This window comes from Dama dama, chromosome 18, assembly GCF_033118175.1.
Source record: "Dama dama isolate Ldn47 chromosome 18, ASM3311817v1, whole genome shotgun sequence".
Taxonomy (NCBI): domain Eukaryota; kingdom Metazoa; phylum Chordata; class Mammalia; order Artiodactyla; family Cervidae; genus Dama; species Dama dama.
The window spans coordinates 22,410,039-22,431,640 of NC_083698.1; the positions used below are offsets into that span (position 1 = coordinate 22,410,039).

General features: G+C 35.4%; 1 protein-coding gene across 3 annotated transcripts in view; it reads right to left on the minus strand.

The window, feature by feature from the left end:
• AGMO (alkylglycerol monooxygenase) overlaps window positions 1–21,602 on the minus strand; it is a 362,881-nt gene that overhangs the window by 167,216 nt on the left and 174,063 nt on the right. For all 3 annotated transcript variants that reach the window (XM_061165005.1, XM_061165006.1, XM_061165007.1), the window contains exons 6-11: window positions 21,400–21,466; window positions 20,951–21,016; window positions 20,781–20,860; window positions 16,344–16,478; window positions 14,748–14,864; window positions 1,219–1,301 (exon numbers count right to left, since the gene is read on the minus strand). In XM_061165005.1, coding sequence (XP_061020988.1) covers window positions 1,219–1,301; window positions 14,748–14,864; window positions 16,344–16,478; window positions 20,781–20,860; window positions 20,951–21,016; window positions 21,400–21,466 — 548 coding nt within the window. The remainder of the gene's footprint in view (window positions 1–1,218; window positions 1,302–14,747; window positions 14,865–16,343; window positions 16,479–20,780; window positions 20,861–20,950; window positions 21,017–21,399; window positions 21,467–21,602) is intronic.

Sequence of the window (21,602 nt, forward strand, 5' to 3'; positions counted from 1 at the left end):
TATCTAACTAGTTCTCAGTTTCAAAGGAAAATTTTCAACATTTCACTTCCTTTCCACAATAACATACCTATATCCAGCATGAGTTCCTAAATAAGGCCAAAGGCAGTGGAGACTTTTATATAAACACATACCATAACTTACTATACCTTAGGATATATTGCAGTAAAATCAATAGCCTGCTATTCAGCTTATTTATTTGTATCCATGAAAATAAAAAAGTCTTCATTAAAGAACAGTATACTGTTGTACTGTTGCTATTGGCTGATTGATCATTTTAGTAAGTATATACAAATAGAATTGTGATCCTTAATATATGATCCTGATGCTTTGGATCTGGGTTATTTCAGATTGCCTTCTGACTCAGTTTTTCTATTTTTCTTTTTTGTGGCTCAGTATGTATTTTATCTCTAGTATAGAAAAGTAGGGATGAAAAGCCAAACAAAATAAATGATAAAAATAAAAACATTTTTTTATACTGTACTGTATGGGGGTAAAGAACATAAAACTTTAAATACACTGGTGGCCCTCCATAATCGTGGGTTTTGCATCTCAGATTCAACCAATCTAAGATGAAAAAATATTTTTTAAAAATTTCAGAAAGTTTCAAAACACAAAACTTGGATTCGCCACTGCCAGCAACTATTTACGTAGCATTTATATTGCATTTATAATACAGTATACATTGTGTTAGGTATTATACGTGATCTAGAGATGATTTAAATTTATGGGAGCCTATGCATAGGTTCTGTGCATATATATACACATTATTTTATATAAGGGACTTGAGCATCTGCAAATTTTGGTATGAGGGGCTAGGTTCTGGACCCAATCTCCAATGGATACCGAGAAACAACTGTACATACATTTAGGCATATACTGTGAACTATTCAATAGCAAAGGAAAATACTCAAATCATTTTTATATTTTATTAAGTACTCAGAGTTATACTCTATGTTTTGCCAAATCAATCATTTTATTTTATGGGTTTTCTTAATATATTTGACAAACCTAAATTTCATCTAAAGGGCTTAGATTTAAAATGATCCTTTGATGTAAAATCGAACAAACCACTACTCTGTTGCATTTAAAATGAAAGTGTGAAATCGCAGCTTCAGCTTTACTCTTTTAATAACAATGTTTGCCGAATTTCAAAATTTCACAGATATTTTTAAAATCACATTACAAAGTTACATAAGATGAAAGAATTTCACTTTTTACCTTTGATCCAAAAGAAATCCAATGGAGGTCAAGGTCAGGATAATGAAGCAAACCCTCAGAAGGAGACTGACCTGAGATAGTACCTATCAAACAAACAAAGAAACCAATGGATTCTTTGGGTGGGTCAGCCAAATGAGCATTAGAATTTAAAGCTGGGAGGAACAGCAGCCCCAATTTTATTTTATGTTGCATCATTTGTTACTGACATTTTTCAAAAAGGTTGAATATACAAGGAATATTTTGGTTTTCCTAATATCATTTAGTTATCTTCCTGGGCACTTGGAGAATGAATTAGACAATTCTAATGATACTTTGCTTAAAGTGTTCTTGCTAATAATTCTTTAGAGTTTTGACTTTCATAATTCTTTGAAACACCTGTATCCCCACGTATGGAGAAATCACTTACCTTTTATGAATAAATACCACCTTTAAACGGTTATTTTTAATATCAGCCAAGTCTTTGTTGTTTCAAACTCAAAACTGCCTTTAATCAAGAAAATATTTAAAGAAGAATGTGTTTATTAGTGTGAACATGTACATGAAAGAGATTATACATATCCACTCACACTTTGATGAAACCTATATATTCCTACCTATAAGTCAAAAGTCCTTTTTTGAGGTAGTAACAAAAACAACATATCTCTCTATCATAATTACAAATTAATTATATGTTTTGCTTACATGTAAAAATTTAACAGTTACGTTTATTGAGCATCTACTGTTTTACAGCTTCCATACTATGTGTTTTATACACATTAATTCTTTTTATGTCCCCAACAAACTTGCAGAATAGGTATTCTATAAGCTTTGACTATGAGAAAGCAAATGAAATGAGACTCAAAAGATTAAGTAACTTTTCCGTCACACAGAAACAAACGATATCTCTGAAATTCAAAATAGACCTAACTGACCCCAAAGTGTGATGGTGGTAGAATCCATATGAGCAACACACTTAAAGGGATTGGAAGCAGAGGTCTATACTGAAGTTACTTGTGTGAGGGCCAGGTGGTTACTGCTTCAGATTGACAGTAGATGAATAAAATCAAGGAGTTGGATACACAGACAACCACCGGACGGCTTCCCTACTCACTGATGGGATTGATGGTTCACAAGAACACCAAAGGTTGCATTACATTGGTTAATAGAGTGATCAAACACTCTCTCATTTTTCTTTTTCCTAACTAGAGGTAACGTCAAGTCATTATTAACTAATATACACTTTTACAACTAAGCAGCATCTGTCCAAAGTTATAAACAAAAGGTACCAATTGCCACTGCTGCTCACACCCAGTATCTCTGTTCCACATCATCTTCTGAATCAGCCCCGTCTCTTATGGGCAATTTCTAACACTTCCCAAGTCACTTTCCATATGCCTAGTATGTCATCCAGAATTGCCAAGGGAATTTAACCCTCCAGAGCCATAGTTCAGTACAGGACTATTATTGAGTAGTCAAAGATCTGAATAAAAAGTGTCAGGATGCTTAGGAAAGTGGAGACAGTGCTGGATATCAGATACAGGATGGAGAATTCGGGGAATTCCACAATGTTTAAATGGAGATTTGGAGAGCAGGAAAATGCTATTTAGGTGTGTGAAACTCAGCAGTGGCTTCTCTGGGACAGTAAAGCAAAACAAACAAAATATTTTCCTCATGGTAGAAGTAACGAGGTGTGCTTGAGCAGAGAACAGATTGTGTATGTGTGTGCTCAGTCGTGTCTGATTCTTTGCAATCCCATGGACTGTAGCCCACCAGGCTCCTCTGCCCATGGGATTTTTCAGACAAGAATACTGGAGTGTGTTGCTATTTCCTCCTTGCGGGGATCTTCCTGACCCAGGAATCAAACCCATGTCTCCTGAGTCTCCTGCATTGCAGGCAGATTCTTTACCACTGAGCAACCAGGGAATGTTGACTTAAGGGAAATATTTTGTTTCTAAAAACATGCTTCTTATTACCATTATTGAAGAAGGAAGTAGCAACCCACTCCAGTATTCTTGCTGGGAAATCCCATGGATAGAAGAGCCTGGCAGGCTACAGTCCATGGGGTCTTAAGAGTTGGACACAACTTCATGATTAAACAATAATACACACACACACATGCACACACACACATAAATATATATATATATTATATTTATATAATATATATATTATATATATATTATACTATACTATATATATATATATACTATATATATATAGGAGAAGAAAATTGCTTGGAAAATCCCATGGACAGAGGAACCTGGCAGGCTACCATTCATAGGGTCACAAAGAGTCAGACATGACTGAAGTGACTTAGCATATCATTACTGCTTCTTTTTGATCTTTTAGGAAAAAATTCATATGGGAGGGAGAAATGATTTGTGCCTCAAACCTGTAGCATGATTTTAAATGCTCTAAAAGAATGCAGGGTTTGAAATTATTTGAACCTATTAGTCATGTAAACATGATCAAATTTTTCAGCATTTCTAAGCTGTGTTATGCATTCAGTACATTTCAAATAAAATATGATTTTGGCAAAGACTGTAATAAAATACTTAGAAGAGTGCTTGGCATAAAGTAAGAAGTCAACAAATGGTCATAATAATTATCAATGCTATTATATTTAGGCTTTACTAATTTTCCAAATAGCACTCAAGGTAATCTTAATTAATTATAGTATGATAAGGAAGCACAAATAAAAGGTTAATTAGCTCTTCCAAATATCACAGGAAATTAAGAGACAGGGCAAAATATATTTTTTGTTTTGGTAAGGGAATTTATGATCCCTGAGCCAAAAAATAATAAAGAACTCCTCTCTCTGCAAATTGCATCCTAGCTAATGGTGTTGGTGTGAAAACCAACTTAATATGACTATTTGCCTGCCTTGTCAAGCCTCTGTTGGCTACTAAGTACCTGAAATTTAGCCTGATTACAGCCCTATATTTGCGTTCCTCTTCCATACCACACTCTCCCTGCTTCTCTTCGTTTGAGGGCTGGCACCTCCAGCTTTTCATTTGCCCACACACACAATTAAAACACCCTCCTGACTGGCCTCTCTAAGTTGTGTGTCCACCTATCCTGGCTTCCCACGCTGAGTATGTAGCCAGAGTTGTCTCTTCAAAAACACAAGTCATGTTATACCATTCTTAAATTCGAAATCCCCCACGAGCTTCAAATCTCACTCTGACTACAGCTCAGGCTTTACTCTGGCCTCCATACAACATACCCAGTGTTATCGTATCATCCCTGGACAATTTCTGTCTTTCACTCTTAAGCTATATCAGAAATTCCGCTCTTGAATATGATGTACTTCCTACTCAAATCTATTTCTCCTACAGTTTCTTAGGCTTAAAATGACTTCCTCCAGTGATCCTTAAGGTTTATCCCTTTATTTCATTCAGGTAACTATCACATATCCTTGTTCACCCTATGTAAACTTTATTATCTATAACTTTATTCTGTTGTATTTTCCATAGAGCATCTATGTTTGTTGAGTGACCAAATGATTGAATATTTTACATATGTGTCTATTACTCATACCTTTAAAATAATTCTAACTGGCTTAATAAGTAGTTTAATATTAAAACATTAAATATTTAATTTAATATAAATGTATTAGTTCTTTAAAATTAAAAAATTCAGTTTTTTAATTAACAATTTAATAGTAATATACTACATACTTGTATTAAATATTTAAAACATTGACTGCTTTAATATTTCTATATTTAATTTCATAAAGAACAAAACCATCCTGAAACTCAGTTTAAAGGAAACAGATTCCTCAAAAAAGGAATTCAATATGGAGCACATGTTTCCTTAAAGAGTCCATTTTTCTATGGAACTTTTACATTTTTCCATATAATATCTTTTGTTGGGCTTGCCAGGTGGTACCAGTGGTAAAGAACCCACCTGCCAATGCAGGAGACAGTCTCTGATTTCTACAAATTCATTGTATGAATATGTATTGAGCCTTTGCTAGACAGTGTGGTAAACAGGAGTTTACGAGAGTGAGCAGGAAAGTCAGAATCCCTGCCCCAGAAACCATACTCCTTCAATGCCTGCTGGTTGGACAATAGTCTGGCTACACTAGAGCAAAAAAACAGAATAGAATTTATAGACTTTGATCACTGTAAATACTTAGCCTCCTGTGTTTTAAACAAGAGGTGAAATGACATGAAGCTTGTTAATCTTTTTATAACAGTACAATTTCATTTTTCATTGGGCTTCCCACCATTTCACACCATTTACTGCTAGTATATCTTTCATGTAGAATATCACTCTCAAGTGCTAAAATGGAATTGTTGTAAATTAAGCATTGAATATAAGTATTTATCACAAAAATGAGGATGTCCATAACTATAAAAAGCTTATGAAGCAAGGAATTAATTTTTCTCCTTTAAAATTATCTTTCAAATCCTAAGCAGTTTGGTAGCTCTTATTTCCTTAGGTTTCCTGGTATAGGAATCACCATCCAAGCATTTATGCCTGAAGAACACTACTTCCCTGCTACTTTAAGTAGATGAGAAAAAAATACTCATAAGGCAGCATTAACTACATAGGAATGCATAAATCATATGCTTGTTGCTTTCACAATTAATGAAGGTGTGAGAGTCCTTCCTTGCCCATAGGTATATAAGGAAGAAAGCTGTTTTCTTCTTGAATGGAGATATCACCCTCTTACTTGTTCATGGAAAAAAAAATTCTGGTGACCAACACAATGACCTTTTATATTTTCCCACACAACAAACGTCACAAAGGGAGATAACAGATCCATACACTACGTCCTCAAATAATAGTAATCTCCTATGTAAATTCTTTTTTTAGACGTTTATCATCAAAGATAATTTGATAAAATTTTTCATAATCCTAAGGATTTAGAGATGAAAATGTCTTCATTTCATTATATCACGGTGGTATATTTTTAGGAGTTTCACTGTAAGGTGTCTGGAAAAGTCTACTAAAATCATTATTTTGATTCAGAGTGCTCATTTTCACAAACATCTGTAAAAATAAGGTAAAAAATTCCCTAATAGTTAAACGTCCATAACCTCTGATGTGAAGGCAGAAAATTTGGTTGGAGGCATACCTGCTCCGCTGCCTCATCATCCCCATGACTCTAGTGGCTTCTTTTAGACTGAAGTTGTTGTTGTTCAGTCACTAAATCATGTCTGACTCTTTGCGACCCCAGGGGCTGCAACATGCCTGGCTTCCCTCCCCATCCTTCACTATCTCCCGTAGTTTGCTTAGACTCATGCCCATTGAGCTGGTGATGCCATTCAACCATCTCACCATCATCTTTTTAGATACCCTGAGCTGAAACCTGAAGGCTTGAAGATGCTTCCCAGAATTACAACTTAAATACAGGAGCAGAACTCAAGGTGATGTCATAAAGCAATTTGTAATTCTATGTGAATCTAAACAATCTATATCAAAATAAAATCCTGTTTTCTTTTTAAAAAGTCAATATTGACTACATTGTTTTCTTCTACATTTTCAGAACTTTTGGTTACTACTGAAGTATACATAAAGATATTCGATTAGAATGAACATTTTCTATAATTTCAAACTAGAAGCAAGCAAAATAAATATATATCAAAGGTGAAAATACATTGCCTAAAATGTATAACAAATACACACTTAAGAAGCAATTAATTTATATGGAGTTAATGACTTTCTACAAAAACATGTAAGAAGTAAAAGCAAAAATTTTATTTTAAAAAATTTAAGTAACATACCTTGAATAATTAGTTTCAATTATATTTTAAGTTATGATTCTACTCTGTTAAGAAAAAATGAATGTGCACTGAACTCAACAGAGAAACAAGGATTGATTTTCCCTTCCACTTGAAAACAAAATAAACAATATATCAACAAGGCAATCATTTTCAAGACCCTGGATATAAGGCAACAAAGACTAGCGATTCCAGGGAAATGGGATACAAAAGGCATGAACCCCTACTATTGCCCCAGGCTACTACCTTGAGAGAGCTTCTAGGCTGCAGCACAGAGGGAACTCAGAGGGACCTGGCAGACTTCCTGATTTGGGGAAAGAGAGCTGGGGTTTTGGAGAAGCCCAAAGAGGCTATTGTTTAGAAGAAAAAGTTAGTTGCTCAATCATGTCTGACTGTTTGCAACCCTATGGACTGCAGCCTGCCAGGCTCCTCTGTCTATAGGACTTTACAGGCAAGAGAACTTGAATGGGTAGCCATTCTCCTCCCCAGGGAATCTTCCTGATCCCTACTGAAACTGTGTCTACTGCACAGCAGGCAGATTCTTTACCGCCTGAGCCATGAGGGACTGTTTGGTAGATAGGACCAAAGAGGAGAGAGCTGCATAGACAGAACTCTCTTCATCTGCAGAGGGTGCCCACGCGGTCTCACACATCAGCTCATGCATATCTGGGGAGACTATCGAAGGCTGGAAGAGAACTAGAGTTCACAACGCCCAGGGCTCACAGCAGGGCAGGCTCTAGTACAAGTTGCCGCCAGCAGAATGAACCAGCTCATGATTCACTGGGAAGTGGGCAGAGAACATGAAAGGGTCTTACCTCAGTATCGAATAGCAGTTAGTCCAAGGCTGAGCAAACTTAGCAATGAAAGGTCCTATGACATTTGCTTAGGAAGACATTCACAATGATATTATCATTATCATTTTTGGATGTTCACTACAACTATTCCAGGGGTCACTGGAATCTTTCTAAGTTATCAGTATTTGTTTTAAGACTGCACTAAACTCAGTATGCCAACTTTTTCTATACTCTTGATAGGATACTTTTATTTTTTCACTAAGAAATAAATAGAAATATTGGCTATACACCTTTTAGATCTTTCCCAAAATATAAAAGATAACAAAGGTTTTAAAAGACAGTCTCAGAGAAGCAAACTTCCTTTCAGGATGCTCAGTCACTCAGTTGTGTCCAATTGGTTGCAACCCCATAGACTGTAGCCTGCCAGGCCTCAGCATCCATGGGATTTCTCAGGCAAGAATACTGGAGCAGATTTCCATACCATCCGCCAGGGGATCTCCCCGACCCAGGGATCAACCCACTTCTCTTGCATCCCAGGCAAATTCTTTACCATTGCGCCACCTGGGTAGCCCGTCTTTTCAAGAGGATGACTTTTAGTAAATAAGACCCTCAAAATCTGTGCACTGAGATTTTGAGTTTCCAACACTGAATTAAAGTGTCTAATTTTTACATAGTTTTAATAAATCAAAATGAGATATGAATTCAAATTATAAGCAGTTTATGGTACAGGGTATTTATTATATGAAAGCTTTTAAAGGAGTTGCCTGATAACTGATCAAACTTTAAGACAGTACTAATAGTATGAAGATGTATTTAATTTCAGTTAATATTCCATTATTTGATGCAAAAGGCATTTTAAACTTTCAATTTCCCACTTTATCATATTTCAATACAATGGACAAAACTATATTTTTCATTGGCATTCACAGGAATCACTTTTCTAAGTTCCTGAAATCTATGCTTATTAGACAGGTAGCTTTGGTTAATAGCCTCCCTTTACTAATACACATTTATTACATTCATTTCATGGCTTTAAATTATAATTGATACTCAATTTAGCCTACATTTCTTTTTTCATATTACTTCAGTTACCACCTAAAAACTTTAGGAAATTAAATTCAATCCCAGTGGGCTGCACTGGAGGAAAACAGTACGCACTGAATATTGACTCGAGATGTTTCATGTAGGTCCTAAATTAGATCTAATTTGAGCAAGTGACACTCTCTGTTATGAAAGTACAACTAGATATATTGATTTTTTTTCCTAAGGATCTGTTAAAACCTGTCAATATGAAAGCACTGCTGCAAAAGTTTACTGCCCATAATGTTTTACAGAGTACAGCATCCAGGGGAATTGAAGACTATAAAATCCTGTTTCCAGACTTATATGAATAATCTCAAATGCCTCATTAACTTGAAATGTATCACTAAATAATCTGTGTTAGACATATCTGCACTAACTTTACTATACATTCTATTATGTGAAAGTGTTAGTTGCTCAGTCCTGTCCAACTCTTTGCAACTCATGGACTGTAGCCCACCAGGCTCCTCTGTCCATGGGATTCTCCAGGCAAGAATACTGGAGTAAGTAGCCATTTCCTTCTCCAAGGGATCTTTCCAATCCAGGGAATGAACCTGGGTCTCCTGCACTGCAGACAGATTCTTTACCATCTGAGCCACCGGGAAGCCCATATTCTATTATACAACCTTATTAAATATTCAAACTGTTTTGAGTCTATTATTGAAAAGGATAGCATTGCCTTTAAAGTTTTACTTTGGAAGCATGTTAGTGCATCCATATTTCCATTTCAAACCCTTATTCATGACATCACCCCATGCAGTGAACCCTGGCAGCTTAGGAATTGATTTCCCAAGCATTACTAAAGTAAAATCAACATGAAAGACTGTGGGTCATATCACTAAACTAAACAATATCTATTTAAATGTATGCATTGCAAATTTCAGTGAGAAAGGAATGTGCCTTTTTACATCTTTCTGGCAGCCATCAAATTGCTTTTTTGACTCTCAGAGTTATTTATGCAGAACTTGCGTACATTAAACAAGTAGGTATTTATCTACTCTGGTATATGCGTAAACAGAAAAGGCTGTCCGACTACAGCAGGGTCTGCAATTACAAGTCAGCCACAACTTTTCTGTGTGATTATTGGCTACAGTCAACCTGGAAAAAAAATATTTCTGTTGGATTTTAATGTCTTCAGATGCTTTTAAACATCCCTGAGACTACAAAGGCACTATAGAATTTTGCAAATAAGCAAACTTTTTTTCCCACTAGTTGCACAGCATGTTTTTAGCAAAGGAAAACATGTGTGGGAAATAAGCAAATGCACTTTTCAAAATTAATTTGTGTCAAGGATGAAGCTGTCTCCAACTTTAATTTCAATCTGAAAAGGATTTCATCACTTGATATTTCTCTTTGTTGACATATCTACATCAGTTTCTCATATAGTTTTTTACGACAGTGGAAAAATCTTGCGAAAACCATGCTATGAGTTACGTATTGTAATGTACACCCTGTCTGGCTACATTTTAACCCAAGTAGCACTCACTCATGCCTACACAGTCAAATTCTCTTGGTGAACTTAATATTAAGGCCTCTCTTGCAAAGTCAAAATGGGTAAATCTTCATTTTTATTTCTGTGAATTAGGTTAATTTATTTTGAGACTATATTTAGTCTAAAAATTCAATAATGCCAACTGTACTCAGTATTGATCAGTATATCAAAAGTTAGGTAGATATTTAGATATAGATGATGCAGCTTTTTTTCTGGTGTTACTCAATTATCAAACCTCCATTAATGCACATATATTTTAATCATAACGTAGGAGAACAAGTTAAAATAACAAAGTAATCAGTGATGGGATAATTACGTAATATAGAAGACATGATTATGAGGCCCTAGGTGAAGCAATTAATAAGTCTAACCATTATGTTAGTTTGACATCAACACACGCATTGCTAAGAGTAATGTAATCCATGCTGCTTTTAAGAAACCTTTCCTCCTGAAAGAAATTGTTGGCTTCAAATTTTGTTTCTTTTGCAGCTAAAGACAAATGAACTTGCTACAACGTGGAATGGTTTCATTAGTGTAGCACATATATGACCCAGCAAAGAGTAAACCCGTATATTTCCTATCATGATATTTCCAAAGCATTTCTGGTCACACTGTATCCTATTTCTTCTTTTAAGCTCATAGAATGGAAACTGGAAATGAAATCATTGTTTTCTGCTAAAATCAGGGAAGTCTTTTCTGTAGCTTTTTTTTTTATTAAGTTATACATGGAGTGAGAGGACAAGTGAACTTGTCTATTGTCCAAAATTAGAGTCACTATGTATAGCAATATTGGGTTATTAATTTTAAATGCAAAAAACACACAAACATACATAGATCATTAAAGTCTTTAAATAATGTTTAAAGTTAAAATGGCTTTCTTCAAGGTTATCCAATAGTGTCTGTAGTAACTTTCTGTAAATCTATTTTATTTAGCAAGATACACTGTGACATACAGTTATTTGTCCAACCAGAAAATATCCCCCATTTCTACTATATTAATACTCTGCTGATCTTATCCAGGTAAAAAGAAGGGATATGCTCAGCAGGAAAGTGAACCCTTTATCCCCAGGGATTGAATTATGATATGATTTAATATGATTTATTCATATGATATATTCATGGTTAATTCATGACCTGGTGTTAGTTATTGTTTCAGTGTGGGCATATGAATTCGTCCTGAACAAAGAGACACGAAAGGACATGTGCTGAGAAATACTCTGGAATCTTTCCCCTCTCTTTCTTAAAAGAAATTTCTAAGAAATGACTTGCTGCTTTTGGTGTCACTGTCAGGACAGGATGCCCAGAATTGCTGTAATTGTGATGATGAAAGTCCAGAGAACTGTAGAGAAGCCTTTTGGAAACTCTGAATCTTTGAACTGCTAAACTAATCAATCCTCGAAATACTGGCCTCTGAATTTTCAGTTTCATTTAAGCTGCATTTAATTGGATATTCTGTTCCTTAGAACAGACTCTTTGCGACCCTGTGGACTGTAGCTTGCCAGGCTCCTCTGTCTGGAATTCTCCAGGCAAGAATACTGGAGTGGGTTTCCATACCATCCTTCAGGGGATCTTTGCAACTCAGGGATCGAACCCAGGTCTCCTGCATTGCAGGCAGATTCTTCACCATCTGAGCCACCAGGGAAGCCTTTATATATTAAAGTTATTTTAACATAACCTTATACTAGACTAATTTTTCTGCATATCTTATTTATCAACTTCTACTATGGAGCTTTCATGGATAGACTGATATCTGTCAATAATCTTTGAAAAAGGTGATAAATCTTGCCTGAATTCACTGCCCGCTAATCCCATTTGTATTCATATGCATTTTCTTGATTTTTACATTTTCTTAGACTTTTTCACACTAATTTTTATGTCTAAAGGTAATTTCTATTAGTTTTTTCATATCATTGTCTGTTAGCACTGTATCATAGATATATATATTTTTGCTCTTTTAATGCACTAATTCTCTTTTAATAGTCTTCAGGTAGCATTATGGTAGAGTGGGGTTTCCCTAGTAGCTCAGCTGGTAAAGAAGCCACCTGCAATACAGGAGACCCTGGTTTGATTCCTGGGTTGGGAAGATCCCCTGGAGAAGGTTACTCACTTCAGTAGTTTTGGACTTCCCTGGTAGCTCAGAAGGTAAAATATCTACCTGCAGTGCGGGAGGACATGGGTTTGATCCCTGGGCTGGGAAGATTCCCTGGAAGAGGGCCTGGCGATCTACTCCAGTATTCTTGCCTGGATAATCCCATGAACAGAGGAACCTGGTGAGCTATCGTCCACCGGGTCACAAAGAGTCGGACACAACTGAAGTGACTTAGGAGCAGCAGCAGCAGCAAACTGTCAATGAAGTCGCTGACCTCCTCATGTCCACTCTATTTTTGTGTTCTAGAAGTTTAATTTGATTATTTTTAAATGTGCTTCATCATTGTGTCTTGATTTTCCATAATTTCTAATTTCTTTTTAATTTCAACTTTGCTTCTTCAAACATTAAATTTACTTAATTCATGTTTTAATTGATTTTATTTTCAAAATCTATTAACTCCTTTGTTATTTCTGCTAAGTGCTTTGTCATGGTGGCTTTCTCCTAGTGTGTTTCTGTGCTTTTTATCTCTATGTTTATTATCACTGAGATATTACTTCGGGACTATGCTGAGACTTGTGTTTGAGAGGGCTGCTATAAGCATGATTTGAACATGAGACTTTTAAACATGAGTCCTCACCTGACACCAAACTATGTATTTAGTTTAGGTTTATAAACTAATGATTAGTGTAAATCCTGCATGCATATTTGAGTGAGAGATGGTTTGTAGCTAAAAAATCACAGGGAAGACTTCTTTTTTGCCTACTCAAAGCCAAGTTCAGTAAGGGCAAGTTTCTGTTTTATGTTTCTTTTCCTCATCCTCCTCTCCATCCCTTCACTAAGAGTATTTCTTTTGCTTTCAGTTGTTTTACTTGAAATTCTATAACTGACTTTCTACCCATGTAGACTCTGAGCTTTGTTTCAGGTCCCTTAAGGAACTGACCAACAGTGACTATTCAGGGCCTGGGCAGCTGGCAGGTCAGAAATAGCACCTCACTGAACCTGCATTTTCTCAACATTTTCAGCATCTAAGGAGTGCCTCAATTTCTTTTTGCCAACTCATCTATGTAGTGTAAAGAGTTTTCTTAAAAATTACATTTTCCCAGCAATTTTAGGTGTTTGATACACCTTAAAAAGATGTCAGTGTATCTAATCCACCTGGCTGAAAATGGAAACACCCTTTTCCTTATTTCTTTACAGCCTAACTAACTGTTATTCACACAGAGCTATGAATGAGTCCTCATTGAGTCCTCAACATTCTTAACTCAGTGAGGTTCTTTTATGAGGTAAGTATTTACTTGGTGACAAAGTCAAAGACACCGATTTTCCATTCTCCCGTCATTCTACTTTCTATTTCACCTATTTCCTACCTAGCTGTGTATGCGTGCTCAGCCGCTTCGGTCGTACCGACTCTTTGGGACCCCATGGACTGTAGCCCACCAGGCTCCTCTGTCCATGGAACTCTCCAGGCAAGAATATTGGAGTGGATTGCCATGCCCTCCTCCAGGGGATCTTCCCCACCCAGGGATCGAACCTGTGTCTCCTGTGTCTTCTGCATTACAGGCAGATTCTTTACCTCTGAGTCAAGGGGGAATTCTCCAACCTAGTTACTTTATTATAATTTATGTATTTCTTTGAACTATCTTAAGTATTTTTTGGAAAAAAACATAATGTGAATACATCTATGATACAAAACAAATACTTTAAAATACTTCTGTTTTTATCTCTTTGTAGTTTACAGGGCGTTGTTATACACATTATGCTATTCTTATTTTCTTCAAGATGTAGGCAGTGAAGGTATTCTTATGTGGCCAAAAAACTATTCCCCAGGTAGTAATGCCTAAATCAGAATCCAGATTCTAAATCCTGGTCCAGTGCTCTTGTGCTTGAGTAAGACAAACAGTGTTTTGAATATTTAGAAAGTACACAATAAATAAACCTCACCATATGTTGCAAATCCCCTAAATTCAAGTTATCAGGGTATTCTCTAACTGAAGATAAGCATGTTGAAATTGATGTGAAGTCCACTTTCCCCAAAATACTTGATTCTAACTTCTGAAATACTTTCCTTATAATTGTTGAAGAATTTATTTCTGGCAAATCACTTCCTACTTGCCATTTAGATTAATAATTTACTATTTGATGGACACTTTATACAGAAATATTTTGGATATAATTAACTTATAATTGGCTCAATTAATTAAATTGATTGTAGATGAATTTGTTTACCTGTTTAAATGTGAGATATTGCCAAAATTCAAAAAACTACAGAAAAGAATAGAGCGCAGGGAGAAAAGAGAGCTTATTATCATTTTCAGAGTGACAGATAATTTTTTCACACTCTATTTAAAATTAGCACTACTTACAGCTTTATCTGCAAAGGTCTCTTCATAAAATGCCAGTATCAGAGTAAACTGTACCAGTACATATATCTTCAATAGCTGAGATGCCGATGATGTGAAAGGAACTTCTTTCCCCTCGACCTAGGAAGACAGAAAAAAACTTTTCCATGATAGTGCTCCATTATCTCTCTCATTGAAATTCACACTAAGTGAAGAGGAGATATAAAAAAAGAAATGAAAGATTTTGCTTTTTTTTTAATCCTTGAAACGATTTATGTTTATTACTTCATATAGAAAAAATATAAAAATTAGGAGACTTGTTTCTCATTTCAGAAACATTATGAGTTTGATCTTGTCCGCTTTATATAGAGCAATGTAAGAATTGATACTGATGATTAACATAAACAAAATGAACATGTTAAATGAAATATTAAAATATGTCCATGATTATATGTCAAAGTATAGCAAAAGAGAAAATGGAAGGTGATTTGGGGTAGTGGAGATAATCTAGCTGCAAAGAGAAACACTGTCTTATTCAAAACAACTTTTCCGGACTACAGTTTCCCAGAAACACTATAATCCTATCCTTATAATGCAGATTTAGGCATCGATATGACTTTAAAATATTCACTTAGAATTATCTATTGAAAAAAAGGAAAATAATAAATGAACCATAGCTGACTAGACTCTCTGGAGCTGAAATAAGCAAACTATTTTCACCTCTATTAGTTTAGAATGCTGTTCTATAACTAGCTGTGAACATAACCAGGTGTCTGGGAAATTCCAATACAGCAGCTTTCATAACTGCAAGAGAAAACATCCTTATTTAAATTGAGATTTTTTAAAAATAACATATTCAAATAAAACATATGATTTCATTTCCTTGAAATACTGGCTAATTTTTATACTCATAATTATCTCTGAAATCAAGAGTGGCTTATTGTTTTTGTATTACTATTAATGACAGTTATCTTGATAAGCAATCACAATATATATGCTAAATGATTGGAAATAAGTTCCTTTTTCATTTTCATCAGAGGAATTCCATATTGAAATTGAATTTTTCATTTGGATTTCTATGTTTTACATCTCCACTTTGCTTAATGTTTTATTTTTAATGGATTTCTGCATTTACTGCTACCACTACACTATGGAATGAATAAAGTTTTGGTCGAATCCAATAACCACGTCATTTTGGTGTGGCTTCAGATCCTCAATTCTGTAGATCTCAGTTTTTCATGGACAAATGAAGACTGGAATCATCCAAAAGGCTCCCTCCATCTCTCACATTCTAGGTTCTGTGAGGGACCCACAAGTGTCTGTGTGTTTGCACTACACAAAGGCTCTTGGCTGTGGGTTTGAGCCAAGAAAACCAGTCTCTGGTGCTCTGCCCCAAACCATGCTCCCTAGGAAGAGGCAGCATCAGTCTGGGAGACGGCACCCCTCTTATTGGCCCCTAGGTGGTGTCCACTCATTAAGTTACATATTGTGTGACTGCATCTGCCTCAGGAAACATCTTTTTTCAGATTTGCATGAAGTCAGCATGAATTACAGTCTGGCTTAAGACCTGACAATAGGAAATTAATCTTTGCCATCAACAAATTCATGAATACTATTTACCTCTGGGATTTCTTCAATCAGTCCAAGTCTTGGTTTACCTGGACCCCATCCTGGTCCTTTAACTATGACAGAAAACTTATTGAAGAACCCAGGCGTGGCCCAGAATGTAGTCCATATGTTAACTAAATGATGGAACTAGAAGAATAAAAATATAATTCATTTGAAATAAGGAAAACCCACAACAAAAAGGTTACATACGTTAAGTCATGTGTTTTATCTTATTGTATAATGCAATTTATATATTATTCTTTAATATATAGTTATATATAATTTGCTAATGATGATTAGTATGCAATTGTGTTATAAATTGAAATTTATTCTATGCATTCTATACACCTTTATGCTTAAATGTATTCTTATAAATATTTCTAAAACTCCACAAAGTTTGAAATTTTTAAATATGGGAATAGTTTAGAAAAATCAACAAAGAATAAAAAAATGAGTTCAGAGACTTTACTCCCAATGGTATTAACCAGCAGCCTGCGCACTCAACAAGCCATGTTGAGCGACATCTTTTCTAGACTTGCTAAACAGTTGTTAAAGTTGAACTAGAATCATATGAATATGTGTACCTGCTATATACTTTTAAAAGAATTTTATTTACCATATTGAATTACAGGTAAACATATCACATTAAGAAAAAAATTTCAGCGCCATTTCTGAGGGTAGATTTATAAGTATTTTTCATATTCTGTAATAAGAAAAAAGTTTACTGAGTCAAAAGTTTACCTTGAGGCTTATAACAGCAATTTACATTCTTTAAGTAACACACATTGATAGGTATAAAGTTAAAGTATGCACAAGTACTCATTAAATATTGGCTATTAGGATAATTAGCTATATATGCCACACATGTTATAATAATGCATCATAGAATTAAAAATAGTCCTAGATATTGGGCATCAGCTATAGACTAAAAATGAGTTCTATTATCAGTGTAGTGATAAATTAATGCAGAGAGAAGTTTTGGTTCTATCAGACTTAGTGGTCTCATGTGTATTTTCATGATCTCTTACAGAATTTAAACTACTAACATTATAAAAATGGCTTTTAAAATTACTTGAAATATTACAGTAAGGACTCTAAAGCAATTAAGGAACAATGTAGGATTTAGCTGAGGCTTTGTAATAAAAATAATAATAATACAGAAAATTAACAGCATGACACACATTAATACACTTACCTGTTTTGTTATTTTAAAAACTGACTGCAAGTGTATTACTATCATTCCAGACACAAGCCATGAGAAATACATGGTAATGTTTTTAAATAAAGAGCACTTTCTCACTTATTTGCTTATTTCTTTGCCAATGGCCTGAAATACCTGGACCCCAAAGGAAAGCAAAATGAATGGTCTACGCTTAAAAATAAAGAAGGAAAAAAAAGCCCTCTCTATCTAACAGGGGCCATTCTAAGTTGATTTTGAATCCTCTGCTGGGAAGGTGAGAAATTTAGCTAAATATAGAGGGATACAAGTGAAAGTAGATATGCAATTTTGTAAGTTGAGGGACTCCTAATTATTACAATTTCCTGATTTGATATTTCTGACAATATAAGGGAGTATGAGAAGACTAAACCTTAAACACAGTTCTGACAATTATTATGCTGAAGGAAATTTTATTTGAGGGCAGAAGTCTGGATTATTGAACACAGATTCAGCAGCAGCTCATAAAGACCTGTGATTGTCTTGAGTATTGTGTCTTCAAAACCTAATCGTCCAATTCCTTGTGCAGCTCACGCCATGCAGTTTTCAACCTCTTATTGTATCTCAAATAAGAGCCCCTTTTCCTCCACGTGTACACTCCCCAAGCCTTGCTAGTTAAAGGATCTCCATGAACCAGCAGTGTCTGCATCTCCTGGCAGCTTGTTAGAAACACAGAGTCTTGGATGGAATTCGACCTACTGAACCCATCCTTTAATCAGATCTTCCCATGACTCATATGCACATTAGGTTTGAAAGGCTCTCTCCTAGTGGACAGAGACTAAGCTGTATTTCCTTTTTAATCTCTACATTATGAAGACAAGACCATACCCAATGAAGAAGTGTCTCTAAGTGTATTATCTTGAAACGTGACTTCAGTTCTATAAAGAAAGTACCTAGAAATATTTATTAAGAAAGTACCTGGAAATATTTGCTAACTTCTTCCTGGAAAAAAAAAAAAATCTATCACATTCTTAGCAGCACCTAAGAGTGAGAAAGTGATAGAGGAAAAAATTACCATTAGTTGAGAAGAAAGAAGAGAAATAATCAACTTTTCTCTTCTGAATGGTGACATAAAAATGCCTTTTTTTTTGAAAAGTGAAGTCAGTTTATGACAGCCTTTTGCATAAAATTCAGCTGATCAAGTTTGGGACTGGGACTTCAGTCCACTCTACTTTTAGGCTTGAATCTGACAAACTGTGAATAGTTGGAGGAATTATTTGAATCCTGGGAATCTCAGTTTTATCCACCAAAAAAATAAAAAACAAAAACTGAGGCTAACAGAATATATGAAAGATAGCAGAAGATATGAAAGAGATGGGAATACCAGACCAGCTGACCTGTCTCTTGAGAAATCCATATGCAGGTCAGGAAGGAACAGTTAGAACTGGACATGGAACAACAGACTGGTTCCAAATAGGAAAAGGAGTATGTCAAGGCTGTATATTGTCACCCTGCTTATTTAACTTATATGCAGAGTACATCATGAGAAACGCTGGGCTGGATGAAGCACAAGTTGGAATCAAGATTGCTGGGAAAAATATCAATAACCTCAGATATGCAGATGACACCACCCTTATGGCAGAAAGTGAAGAAGAATTAAAGAGCCTCTTGATGAAAGTGAAGGAGGAGAGGGAAAAAGTTGGCTTAAAGCTCAACATTCAGAAAACTTAGATCATGGCATCTGGTCCCATCACTTCATGGCAAATAGATGGGGAAACATAGAAACAGTGACAGATTTTATTTTTGGGGGGCTCCAAAATCACTGCAGATGTTGACTGCTGCCATGAAATTAAAAGATGCTTACTCCTTGGAAGGAAGGTTATGACCAACTTAGACAGCATATTAAAAAGTAGAGACATTGCCAACAAAGGTCCATCCAGTCAAGGCTGTGGTTTTTCCAGTAGTCATGTATGGATGTGTGTTGGACTATAAAGAAAGCTGAGCACCAAAGAATTGATGCTTTTGAATTGTGGTGTTGAAGAAGACTCTTGAGAGTCCCTTGGACTGCAAGGAGGTAAAACCAGTCCATCCTAAAGGAGATCAGTCCTGAATATTCATTGCAAGGACTGATGCTGAAGCTGAAACTCCAATACTTGGGCCTCCTGATGCAAAGAACTGACTCATTGGAAAAGACCCCGATGCTGGGAAAGATTGAAGGTGGGAGGAGAAGGGGATGACAGAAGATGAGATGGTTGGGTGGCATCACCGACTCAATGGACATGAGTCTGTGTAAACTCCGGGAGTTGGTGATGGACAGGGAGGCCTGGCGTGCTGCAGTCCATGGGGTCACAAAGAGTCAGACACAACTGAGTGACTGAACTGATCTGAATAGAAGATAAACCTTAGTACGTTTTAACAATGGTTAAATATTTGTGCAGTTAGCAATGCCCTGCATATAGTCAAAGTCCAATAAATGTCAATTTTCTTACTTTAACTTTCTTTAAAAATTTTGAGGAAGTAGGTTTGTAAAGCAGACCCAACATGAACCTGCACTTTCTCCCTTTCTGAATGCTGTATATCCAGTCCCCTGGACAGAGCTGTCATTGACTGACCTCTTCAGTTTTTCAAGTATTCTTATCTTTTTCTCATTTACTAGTCCTGACCCTGGGGAGTGTTTGCGGTGGTCTGCCGCTGACGGATCCGAGGTTCACAGACATTCCTCATCTCTCTAGTGCCAACCATGGAGACCAGCAAACAACCAATACCACATGTCTGACAGAAAACTGGTCCAGGGCAAAGAGTCTTAACAGGTGAGGTAATGTGCAGACCTAACCTACCCATAATAGCTCCTGACACCTCAGTCCAAGAAGAAGAGGGCAAAGGCCTCACCTTGAATTTCTAACCAGAGTCATATAGCCTTGAAGCAAATATTTTTCTTACTCTGGGATCAGCCTTAATTATAGATTTTACTACCACTCCTTCTGAATACACGAATATATTTCAGGTCTATTCTGAGAGGTATGTTGCTAAAGAATTATATCTTTTAATTCTAGGTAACAGACATCTTTAAAAACTGTTTCAATGAACTGTTTTCAAATTTATTTGGCCCAATTTGATTCAAGTATTGGAGTGCCAGAATTATTTTCAAATTCTTATACAGCTAAAGTAAATTTTTTTTCAGGTCAATGTAATTAATGTACTTTTTTTACCTTTCAGCAACTAAATTTTCTTTCAAATATAAAATTTATAAAAAGATATAATCAATTCAGAAAGAATAAAATCAATACCATTACCTGCACCTTGAAAGGTTCAAATGTATTAATGGGATGTGTTAGACCATATACAACTTTTTCATTTTCTGCTTCAAATGTCCCTGGAAGATAAACAATAATGACATGGTCTTTGACTTTCTGTGAATTAAGGAGTTAATTTAATTTTTTAAATGCTTATACTTTTTACTTACCAAAAATTCTATCCCATATAATAAGAGTTCCAGCAAAATTTTTGTCTATGCAATAACGGTTTCTGCCTGTGAGACAAAATATTAAGTTTTTTTTAAAAGGAAGTTATATTTTTGAAACAGTGATATTCCTAAAAATATCTTTTCACTGACAACACTAGGTTCTATGAAGTGTGTACTCCATCATCTGGTGAACTCTTTCCCACTACATCTGAAGAGATCTAAGGAAAAAGGAAAATCTAAAAGCCAGACATGGAAAGGTTTTTTGGTTGGTTTTTTTTGTTTTTTCCCCCCAATCCTTGCTTTGAAGATGAGGTTTGTCCAGCTACAAAAGAAGAAGCAAATGCCTATTTGTAAAATGTGTGGTGACTAGCTTGGGTAATAGTGCTGAAATGATACAAAATAATATCATTGTTTTAAGAAATGAAGAACAAAAGATCAAATTTCCTCACCATGATGAACCCTATGATGGCTAGGAGTATTAAGAATCAGTTCCAAAGGACCAAGGTTATCGATGACCTTTATAAAAGAAAAGGAACACAGTTATTATTAAATTATATGTAATATTTAAGTACACACATTAAAATTCTACATGGTTATAAAATGTTGCAATTTTCAGAGTCAGAAAAAATTTCTCTATCTTCTGGTGTTTATA